An 11,174-nucleotide genomic window follows, 5' to 3' on the forward strand; every position below is an offset into this window, starting at 1 on the left:
ATAACCCCCCCAGTTCTCAGTGGACACCAAGCTCAGGAAAGGACAGAGACCTGCCCCCAGGGCCACATGCTGAGCCCCTGCCTCTTAGCATCAGGTCCCCTCAGGGCTCTGCCCCACTCACCGGTGCCCAGGCTGAGGCGTGTGCCCCCCAGCTGGCGACTGCCCAGGGCCCCATGGTCCCAGAGGGAGAGCTCCGCACAGGCCTGGCACAGGTCAGCAGGCCCGAAGCCATCATAGACCATGGTGTGATTGAACATGGGATTGAGGCTGCGTCGCACCACCCTTGTCCGCTGGCGGCTGGCCCGGCTGTCATCAGGCAGCACGGAGCTGTGGGGGAGGTGGGCTGACGTCAAGCAGCCACCCCCTCACACTCCCCAGCACCCACCGGTCACCGAGTCCTACCCACACTCCCTCACAATGTCCACGTCCTCTGGTTCCTGCCTGAGAACCAGCCTCAAACCCTTGCTGGGACCTTTGCTTCGATCTCCTGCCTTTAAAAATTACAACTCCTATCCACAGGACCCCAGAGTAATGTCCCTGAAATGCCAGTCTGCTGCTCCTCAGCTCAATCACCTTCAAGACCACCCAGAAGTGATTTCCAAACTTTTCTAACACAGGCGCTTGGAGCTCTTTCTGCAAAACAAAATATTACTCAGAAGTACAAAACCTAAAGGGAAACCAAAGCTTCTGGTTGAATCAGGGCTGGGAGCTCAGAACCTCATCGGGGCCTGCCTCTGTTTTACTCTCTGAGGGTGGGACAGCAGATGCAGGCACCCCTAGAATCCCTCCGGTGCTTACTTTGAAAACCACAGAACTGCAAGGACCAAGCCCCACAACCTGGTTTTCCAGGTCCTCCATAGGTGGGCCCCCAAGACCTGCCAGGTCTCAGTCTCAGCTCTCCAACAAGTCCTATAGGCGCCAGGCGCTGGAATGCAGCTGCTGGAAGGAGTCCTCCGTCTCCTGACTCCAAGCCTTTGCTCAAGCGGTCCCCTCCACCCCTGGTCAGTGGTCAAAGCCCAGGCGGGGGGAATCAAGAGTGGGTGCATGTTGAAGGCGGGGCGCTCCATTGCAGGAGAAAGGAAGGGAAGCCTGGAAGTGGCGATGCCCCTCACCATTGTACGAAAGTATCCGGGGACCCTGAGCGCAAAGGGATGAGATCCTGAACCTCCTTCACCCAGAAGTGCAGCTCCCCGCTAGGGGGCAGTCCCGGGCCTGCGGAGAGACTCGGCTCAGGCCCTGCCCCGGGGACAGCGTCCCCTCACCCTCGCGAGACCCGGGTTCCCCGCCTCTCTAGGCCTATCCGGCTTGGCCCCTCGGGGGCGGTCACTCACCCTCGGAGCTAGCGGGGACGTACTTGAGGGACAGAGAGAGCAGCCCGCGGCTGGGAAGGTCGTCTGGAGAGGGCGGGACCTGCGAGAGGCGGGCTTGTCAGGGGCTAGGGACCATGGCCTAGGGAAAGACTGGGGCGGAGCCCCCGGACATTGGTGGGGTGTGTCTATGGGGCGGGGTCTGGGGCGGGCTCCGAGAGAACTGCCTGCGGAATTCGACCGAGAGCCACCCAGGTACCAGCCGTCGGAGACCAGGCTTCTGCACCGGGCCGTTAAGGTTTCGAGGGCGAAGGGGGCTGGGGGAAAGCCTGGTGGGGTAAAGGCGGGAGATCTGTGCCGGGGTCTCCCCACGCGGGCCAGCTGCTCACTCGGGGCTGCAGGGGGAGCCAGGTGGGCTCGGAGTCCCAGTCCCACGTGTCCAGGGGCACTTCGACTTCGCCCAGAAAGATGTTGCGACCCAGGCTTTCGCGGTGCCACACGGACAGGCTCAGCACGCGGCCCCGGAGCTCGGTCTGCGGGACAGAGTACTGGGGACGGGAAAGAAAGACAGTGAAGTCGCTCAGTCATGTCCGACTCTTTGCGACCCCATGGACTGTAGCCTACTAGACTCCTCCGTCCATGGGATTTTCCAAGCAAGAATACTGGAGTGGGTTGCCATTTCCTTCTGCAGGGGATCTTCCCGACCCAGGAATCGAACCCGCGTCTCCTGCACTGCAGGCAGATGATTTACCAACTGAGTTATGAGGGAAGCGGTGCACTTAAATGGAGCAGCGTCGAGGCCGCGGCCTCAGTGCTGTCAGAGTGTTCGCTGGGGCTTGTCCTACCACGCTCATTGTTGGAAGGAATCCCGGGGAGCCCCAGACGGTGTAAATGGGGGTCTGGACTAGCGCCGTGCCCATCTCTAGACTGACATGCTGGAGGGTGAGTTAATGCGAGGGTCTCCTTGCCGTTCCTCCCGCAGAATGGAGGGTTGGAGCGACCAGGAGTGACAGTACCATGTCTGCCCCTGCCACCCTGCACCCGCAGGAAGGGGCGGGGTTTCGGTTCATTAATGGGGCCCGCCCCGTCGTCGAAGCCTCACCCGGAGAATCTCGTTGAAGACCGGGTTCAGATTCCGTTTCTTCACTGCTGTCTTGCGCTTGCTCTGCTTATCCGGGAGGAGGTAGCTTTTGACGTAGCTGGAGCGGGGAAGGTGAGGAACGGAGGTAAAAGGCGGGGGGCCTTTACCCTTCCAGCCCTTTCCAGCGCCTGCTCCAGCCACAGCCTGGAACGCGTGGCAGGCCTCGTGCCGCGCCTTATAGGAGTTAAATCACCCAAGTCCTGCGTCTCCCAAGAAGGTTATTCCGGTTTTGCAGATGAGGAAACTGAGGCCAAGAAAAGCGGCGGGGTTGAGCGGAGAGCGCGGCCCCCTAAGCGCCCCAGCCTCGCCGGGTCGGGCACTCACGGGTCAGAGCGGGAGCGCCGTGCGGCGGCCAGGCCCTGGCACTGGATCACGTGCACGCGCAGCTCGGCGGCTCCCGGCTCGTAGCGCAGGGCGAAGTGCACGGAGCCGCGTACCTGCACCGCGCCCGCCTCCGGCTCCCAGGACAGGCTCATCTGGCTGCCGCTCAGCTGCGGACAACGGGTGGGAGGTCAGGGAGGGGCCGGGGCTCACGTCGGGGCTGGGGAAGCGGAGCGCCGAGGGTTCAGATCGCGGGAGTCGGGGCGGGGAGTGAGGTAGAGGGAGGGGTTATGCAGGGGTTGCGTGTTGGGCTACGGGGAACGGAGGCGTCCCCACCCCCACCCCAGACCCTTTCCCTCACACCCTCACCGTGGAGGAGTTGAGGCTGGACATGGAGGAGCTGCTGCTGAGCATGCGGTCGAACGAGGGGTCGGGCCCCGGGGTCTCCTCCCCATTCTCCAGCATCTCAGACGCCGCCTGGGTCTCAGGAGGGGGGTAAGTGACTAAGTGACCGGGGCGCCCCCGTACCCCTCGCCCCTCCCGCGGCTTTTCCTGGTCCCGCATAGCTCGCAGCGTCAGGCAGGGGCACTCCCCGCCCAGAATCCGCTCCGGGTCTTGAGAGCAGCCGCGGGCCGCTCCCGCCTACCTGGGCAGGCGGGGGCTGCGGCTCCTCCTCTCCCCTCGACGGCGGCTGCATCTCCGGGTCCGCCTCCTCGCCGGCGACGACCGGAGGGTGCCCCAGGCCAGGGGCTGGGAGGGGCATAAGCTGCTCAGCGAGCCCCTCCCCTGCCCGCCCGCCAGCCCGCCCGCCAGCCCGCCCCTGAGCAAATTTGAATTTGGAGGGACTGGTTTACCAGCCGGGTTCAGGCCCCAGGGCTGCCCTGCGGTCTCCCGTGGAGACCACGCCTCCCCGCCCCCCAAACAGGAGGAGAAAGGTGAACACAGGTGGTTGGGGGTCACTTAGAGCTGTCTCTGGGCTTCCCTGGACTGTAGCCAGCCAGACACACCTGTCCATGGGTTTTCCAGGCAAGAATACTGGAGTGGGTTACCATTTCCTTCTCCAGGGGATCTTCCTGACCCAGGTATCGAACCCATGTCTCCTGAATTGTAGGCAGACTACCGTCTGAGCTACCAGAGAAGATCAGATGGTAAAGAACCCGCCTGCAATGCAGGAGACCAGGGTTTGATCCTTGGGTTGGGAAGATCCCCTGGAGGAGGGCATGGCAACCCACTCCAGGATTCTTGCCTGGAGAATCCCCATGGACAGAGGAGCCTGGCGGGCTAAGTCAATGGGGTCGCAAGAGTCAGACACGACCGGGCAACTAAGCACAGCACACACAGAGGTGTCTGATCCCACAGCCTCCCGGTGCTCCCAACACACACCTTCCCACTCATCTTCTTGGGGCTCCTCCTCATGCTCTGAAGGTTTTGTGGGGACACATGGTGAGGGGACATCCAGTCCCTGAAAGAAGCAAGGGGTAGAAGTCACAGTGGGGACTGGTGGTGAAGGGGTCAGAGGTCATGATGGGGTCAGAGGTCAGAGGCTCCAGTTTCAGATTTTGCACCACCCTCAGGGCCAAGCCGGCAACCAGCTGCAGGACCAGTCTGGCCTGTTAACTTCACACCCCTTCACACTTCAGGGCCTGCCCTGCCTGACTCCCAGGGACCTTGCCCAGCTCTGTCCCCCACCCCATCCCTAGTAGCCAATTTGGTTTCCCTTAGAACCTGGGTCCACAGCCCCATGTGACAGAGGAGGAGGACAGAGGCCCAGCCCAGGGTCTCCCAATTAGTTCGCAGGCTGGGTTCTTTCCCCAGCACACCCCACCTCCACTCCAGAGACTCTGTACATGCACTCGTTAGCCCCTTCAGTTACTCACCTCGGCCTCGCTGAGTCTCTCTTGGGGGCCCTCATCTACAGAGAGCCTGGGAGGAGGGAGAGGTGTAGTCAGGGATGGGCTGACTGGGAGGCACCGGCCACTGCCCGCCACGCCTCCTCACCTGGGCTCCAGGGCCTCTTCAGTCTCTTTCCCTGCAGCCTCGGCCTCCCCATCGCTGCCTCCAGCCTGGTCTCCTGCACCCAGGTGAGACATTCTGTGAACCCCTGCTCTTGGGATGTCTGGCTCTTGGAGATGCCCACCCACTCCCCAGAGCCCACGGAGGAGTGGTGCCCACCCAGAGTCACATAGTACCAGGGGCCCCCTCTCCTTGTCTGCACATACCCAGTGACCTGGGCTGCACAAGGCCTGACCCCTCTGGGGAGCTTCTCTCACCCCTGCAACCCTTCTTTCTGCGGATAGAAGCTCGGACCAGGTCAGAGCCGAAGTGGGTGTGGTGGTGCCGCTGGGAGCGTGCTTCTTGGAACCAGTCCCCAGTTTGGATCTTCAGCTGCCCAGGGTCTGCCAGTGATGCCCGGAGCTTGCTGGAGGATGGGGGAGGACGTGGCAGTCACCGCTTATGCAATCAAGCATTCTCACCACCCACTCTGTGTGCCAGGCCCTGTACCTGGGGCCAGGGATTTAACAGTAAATCAGACTTGATCCCTGCTTTGGAGGTGCTCGGTTGGTGGGGGACTGAGTCTGGAATAAACCAGGGCACTACAGTGAGGTAGCAGTCATATATATGTAAGAGGGTCAGCTTTACCTTTGAGAACCCTGGAGAGCTTCCCAGAGGAGGTGACATTTGAATTTCTTACCCAGGACAAATTCAGTTCTCCAAGTAGAGAAGGAAAATATTTATTCTTCATTAAATGACTGTGTATACCCTTCCTAACTCTAAAGAAAGCTGAGCGCCGAAGAATTGATGCTTTTGAACTATGGTGTTGGAGAAGACCCTTGAGAGTCCCTTGGACTGCAAGGAGATCCAACCAGTCCATCCTAAAGGAAACTGACCCTGAATATTCATGGAAGGACTGATGCTGAAGCTGAAACTCCAATACTTTGGCCACCTGATACGAAGAGCTGACTCATTTGAAAAGACCCTGATGCTGGGAAAGATTGAGGGCAGGAGGAGAAGGGGACGACAGAGGATGAGACAGTTGGATGGCATCACTGACTCAATGGACATGGGTTTGGGTGGACTCCAGGAGTTGGTGATGGATAGGGAAGCCTGGCATGCTGCGATTCATGGGGTTTCAAAGAGTCGGACACGACTGAGCGACTGAACTGAGCTGAACTGAACTCTATGAAGTAGGCTTCCTAACCTCATTTTACAGATGAGAGCGGTGCTGGGGAGGTTCAAGGTTACAAGCTAGGAGGTGTCTGTGTGTCCCCAAACACTACTGATAGTGCTCCTCTTCGCTGTTTCTTCCAGGCACGAGGAACAGCACACAAGTGAAGGGTGTGTCTGGGGACTGTGGAGCCAGAGTGGCCGTAGCATTACACTTTGAGTATGTGTGTCAGGGGGTGGGGTTTACTGGTGGAAGTTGAGATGGGAGAGGCTGACAGAGACCAACCAGGGTAGGCCTTGTGGACCATAAATCGGAGCTTGTCCCTGACAGGATGCTGAGGAACCATGTGAGGTTTCAGGAGTGGATACCAAGAATAGATCTGGAGGGTTCTGGCTGCAGCATGGTGGGTGGGCCCGAAAGGGTGAGACTGGAGGCAGGGAGGCTGGCAAGGGAGCGGGTGCAGCCACCCTGGGGAGAGGTGATGAGCTGAGCTGGCCAAGGGCCAAGTAGACCAGGGGGCAAAAGCAAGGCCTACCGAGATATCTGACAGGCTGCACCTTGAAGGGATGGGGTGGGGGCCACCTGAGCCCCCAAGGGCCGGAGGCCCCTTCCTCCAGGGCTCCCCTCGTTCTGCCTTACCTGACCCGTCCCTCTTCCAGCTGGCGCAGGCGGGCATCTCGCTTCAGGACCTCGGCAATGGCCTCCTGCTCCTCCTCCGTCAGGAAGCTGAGATCCAAGAGCCCGTCAGCCTCAGGCTCTGGCTCACATGCCATGAGGAGGCCAGGCAGGGACCAGAGCCCCTCTGGAGCTGGGTGGCCCCTCTGGGGCATCAGCCGGGGCAGCACCCAGGCTGGGCACACGTGGCTCCCTGGGGCAGACCAAGGGTCAGGTCAGGCCCTGCCCCTGTCCAGGGCACAGCCTGGAGCCAGCTGCCCTTTTCTGCCCAAATATACGCCCCTGTGGTGGGCAGGGTACAAGCCCAGGAAGGCTGAGATCAAGGTGGCTTGAGAGGCACTCGTGGACACACGCTTACAGAGGCCCATGAACATACTCAGGAACACACTCCAAGGCATGTACAGAGACATATGTGTACACACTGATACATGGAGATACACTTACCCCAGTGAGAAGGACACCAGGTCACACATGCACACTGACCCTTGTATAAAAACAGGCACATGATACCTGGTCCCACACAAAGGGCTCCAGGCAGCCATAGACCCAGATCTATGTGCAGACCAAGAGATGTAACTCACACATCCTTACACCTGCACACAGGCACGAGCACACAAGGGTGACAAGGACCCCAGATGGCTTCACCTGTACAAGGGTAAGTCTGGGGACAAAGGCGCGTCCCTAGATACCCACAAATCACACAGACTTTTGCGCACAGATACTGCACCCCCATAACTGGATTGTGACCTTGAAGCTAGGGACCAGGGCCTCACACCTAAAGCCAGAACTGTGCACACAACAGATAGTTGGTAAATGTTTGACTAGTTAAATGCAGAAATACACCTGCACACACATGGGGAATACACACACACACAAACACGCAGCCAGACACATTATCTGGCTTGGGAAACACAGGCTCACACACATATCTGCTTGGCCCCTTGCCCTGGGAATCTCCCTACCTGGGTCCCTCCCCTCCACCCTTCACCCCCACCCTGCCCTGGCCCAGTAGGCCTTCCTGTCTGAGGCAACCTCCTCCCCAGCCCACAGCCCAACTTCCTCCCCCGGAGATAACCGCGGCACCCACTCCCCCTGTGGCCTCCAGCCCAGGGATGCCCCTGCTACCAGACCTGTCCCCTGACCTAGAGGCCCTGGGCCCCTCTACTCTGGCCACATGGGATCCCCGCGCCCTGGCCTGGATCTGGCTGGGGTCCTGGCCATGGAGGCCAAGTGCTGCAAAGCAGCTCGGGTACCATGGTGATTCCGGAAGGAGAACATCTGTGCAGCCCCAAGGGGCTTGTGGACATGGCAAGGGGCCCGCGACCGGGCCTGAGACCACGAGGCGGGGTGGTCTCTCCTCTCCTCCTGCCCCCCCAGTCCCCTCCCTCCTGGGGCACCAGGCAGGGCCAAGGTGAGGAGAGGACGCTCAGTAGGCAGGTCCCGGCTTGTGCCCGCACTCTGTGCCCTCCCCGCTGAGTCAGCGAGCCCATCGAGCAAGCCTCTCCCCCACCCTTGTGGGGGAGGTGGGTGGGTGTCTCTACCAGGTGTCCCGTATGACGCTGTGGAAATGCCTTGGGCCCCACGCTAACAGCATTTCCTGAACGTCTACTGTGTGCAGGTCCAGGGTGTTGCAGACGCAGGGTTTAGGGCTCTTCTGGGGCCTGGCGTGTGAGCCCCTGTGTTACCTGGTGTTGCTACGAATCTCTGCTCCCAGCAGGCGTCTGCACACCATGGACCTGCACATGTGTCTCTGGGCATCATGTCACTGTGTGCTGCTGCACGGGGGACTGTCGTCTGGGTGGTATGTTCTGTGACTTTCTGGTGACAGCGTAGTGGGGTGTGCACCTGTGTGTGTATGTGTGACTGGGCTGTGTGTGGCGCTGTGTACCCTGGTGCCCCGGGGGCTACCCAGTGTGTGTGTATGAGCGTGGAGGCAGAGGGACGGTCTGCAAAATTGACTCTACCCTGGTCCTGAGGTTGAGGGCTGGGCTGTGGGCTTCTGAGCCCAGGGTTCCAAGCAGCGGCCCCCTCCCTGCAGTCCCTTCTGGTCCCAGAGGCAGAATCCAGCTTCCAGCCCTCCCCACGGTTCCGACCCTCATTGGACAGACCCATTGGTCAGCTTAAGCGTCTGTCCGTTTGTCTGGTTGCTCCAGTCTCAGACGCATTCCACCTCCCCCCACACCCCGAGATCCTAGAGGGTGCTCAGGATGCCAGGTGGAAGTGCCCGCCCCTCCGGGTACAGGCAAGGGACCCCCGGCCCAAGGTGTATTACCTGTAGGGGTCCAGAATGGAGGGGGACGTCTTTGTCAGGTAGCCCCAGCTCCCCTGGCCGTCAAGTTCAGGGACCAGGAGAAGAGCAGTGAGGGCCTAAGGCTGACTCAACAGGCAGCCCAGCAAAGCGGCTGCCCCACAAAGGAGGAGGAAACACCTTCTCACAGGGCCCGATGCAAAACCGGGCCTGGACTCCTGGCTCCCCAGAGGTGCAGCCTTGGCTTTCAGCAAACCCAGAGCTGATCTGACCAGTGGGAGAGGCCCAGGGCTTGGCCCCAGCTCCTGGGCAGACTTCCTCTGTGACTTCTGTAACCCGAGCTAGCTCTCACCCCATAGAGCCTCGGCTGCCCCTTCTACAGAATGGATTGCAGCCCCATTCTGCCCACTAAGGAGCTGATAGAAACTTGCTTTGAAAGCAAAGTTAGAAACCTTTCTGAGAACAAGGCCGGTGGAAGGATGGCAGCCGGCAGCCAGATAACCCTGAAGAGTTCCTGCTCTGCCGCTGTGTGACCTTTAACAGGTCGCAACCACTCTGAGCTGCAATTTCCTCCTGTGCAGAGTATGGGCCGCAGAGCGTGAAGAGCCTCGAAGGGAGACGGAAGTGCTTGGAACCAGCTGGCACAGAGTAGGTACCAGGTGTCCTCTGGCCAACGTAAGACCCTTTTGATAACCGCTGTCCCTCAGTGTCCACACATGCTTCCCAGGAAGTGCTGTTACCCGTATATTAAATAGGGATAATAATCCTTCCTCAGCTGGGTCTCACTAGAGTGCAATGAGATCCCTACAGGCCCTTAATAAGCATGTATATGCATGGGTAGACGCGATAGCCATTGAACGTCCACTGTGGGAGCCGGCCTTCTCTGCCAAGTCTCCCCAAACAGAAGGGGAGTGTCCAGCAGCACCCTCACCCTTGCCCATTATTCTGTCCTGGCTCCGCCCAAGGATGCTTCTCTAACACCCCACCTCTCAGCTCTCACCCTGGAAGCATCAAACTTCGCTGTCTATTCTCCTGGCTTCTGTACTCTCTTCCTCTTTCTGACCTGTCCTAGTGCCTGTGACTCTCCTGCTTTCGTCTCAACCCCAACTCCTCTGAACCCTCCCCACCTCTAACCTTCTCCTGTTTCCAAGTTTCCACTGCTGTGACCAGCCCTCCTGTCTGGGCCCCCAGGCCTCCTGACGCTTGCTGCCACTCCCCAGGCTGCCTCCTCTTTCCCATCTGTCCCCCACCTTCACCGCCTTCCCGCTGGCCAGGTTTCCGCTCCTGTCCAGTCTCTTCTGGAAGCCTCCTCCCCCTTGCCTCCTGGCCTCCATGCTCAGCACTACCCCCAGCCCTTTATCACCCAGATGTCAGAGGGCCCTTTCATCTGTCATTCCTCAGCTTTGGAAGGTGCCAGCAGACAGCCAGGGGAACCCTCTGACCCTTTTAACAAATCTGCTCCAAGCCCGCCCAGCAGTCTTATCATCACCCAAGACAATCCATCCTCCTTTGGGCTGCCCGGCCCCTCAGCCCGACCCTCAGGACCCCTGCCTGGCTTTGACTGGTCCTACATCCTTAGAGCCCTACCTACAGGCGCTGTTTCCTGTCCCTTTGACAGCTCCCCCGCCCCCTACGTGGTCCATGAGTGCTCCCAGCTCAACTGCAGAATTCTTCCTCCACCTGCTGCCCCTCAGTGCCTCTGCACTGCGGCTGGTCTCCAGGCAACTCCAGGCTAAGAGGCCCCGGACCTCGGTTAAAATTCTGGCTCTGCCGCATGGCTCCCGTGGCCTTGGATCAATGACAATCTCTGTAAGCGTCTCTCTATCCCTTTATGAAACAGGGACAATGGCACTCGCCTCATAGGACTGTCTTGAAGAGGTTCCTTTTTCTTGCCTCCAGCATCCATTCTCCCTTTTTGTCAGGGACAGCCCCTCCTCACCTGCCCTCTGGTGCTCCAGGGGGGCCACCTCATAGGGTGGTTCCCAGTGGGGGGCTCTGGAGCCCGGCTGCTGCCTTTGAACATGGTTCCACGCTTCCTACCTCTGTGACCTTGAGCAGATCACGTCACTCCCCTGTGCTTTTCTTAAAAAAGCATGTTTTAAATTTTATTTTGGCTGCCTCGGGTCTTAGTTGGGGCACACAGGCTTGTTCCTTGTGGTACATGGGCTCCAGAGCGCACGGGCTTAGTTGCCCTGCGGCATGTGGGATCATAGTTCCCTGACCAGGGATCAAACCCGTGTCCCCTGCATTACGGATTCTTAACTACTGGACCACCAGGGAATCCCTTCTTTTTTTAATCTTCAAATGGGGATGACA

At 59.6% G+C, this 11,174-nt stretch overlaps 1 protein-coding gene across 4 annotated transcripts in view; it reads right to left on the minus strand.

Moving 5' to 3' along the window:
- The window catches only part of SYTL1 (synaptotagmin like 1), a 9,527-nt gene extending 522 nt beyond the window's left edge, over positions 1-9,005 (minus strand). The window contains exons 1-14 of one of the 4 annotated variants that reach the window (XM_081586388.1): positions 8,883-9,005; positions 6,575-6,803; positions 5,040-5,188; positions 4,768-4,840; positions 4,647-4,692; positions 4,153-4,231; positions 3,416-3,519; positions 3,139-3,252; positions 2,773-2,939; positions 2,410-2,506; positions 1,697-1,855; positions 1,332-1,410; positions 1,113-1,212; positions 122-327 (exon numbers count right to left, since the gene is read on the minus strand). In XM_081586388.1, coding sequence (XP_081442514.1) covers positions 122-327; positions 1,113-1,212; positions 1,332-1,410; positions 1,697-1,855; positions 2,410-2,506; positions 2,773-2,939; positions 3,139-3,252; positions 3,416-3,519; positions 4,153-4,231; positions 4,647-4,692; positions 4,768-4,840; positions 5,040-5,188; positions 6,575-6,765 — 1,564 coding nt within the window. In that variant the 5' untranslated portion in view covers positions 6,766-6,803; positions 8,883-9,005. The remainder of the gene's footprint in view (positions 1-121; positions 328-1,112; positions 1,213-1,331; positions 1,411-1,696; positions 1,856-2,409; positions 2,507-2,772; positions 2,940-3,138; positions 3,253-3,415; positions 3,520-4,152; positions 4,232-4,646; positions 4,693-4,767; positions 4,841-5,039; positions 5,189-6,574; positions 6,804-8,882) is intronic. The other 3 variants (XM_081586389.1, XM_081586392.1, XM_081586390.1) reach the window with 3 other exon arrangements.
- Between the last annotated feature and the right edge of the window lie 2,169 nt (positions 9,006-11,174).

This window comes from Giraffa tippelskirchi, chromosome 3, assembly GCF_054371585.1.
Source record: "Giraffa tippelskirchi isolate mGirTip1 chromosome 3, T2T-mGirTip1v1.2.pri, whole genome shotgun sequence".
NCBI lineage: Eukaryota > Metazoa > Chordata > Mammalia > Artiodactyla > Giraffidae > Giraffa > Giraffa tippelskirchi.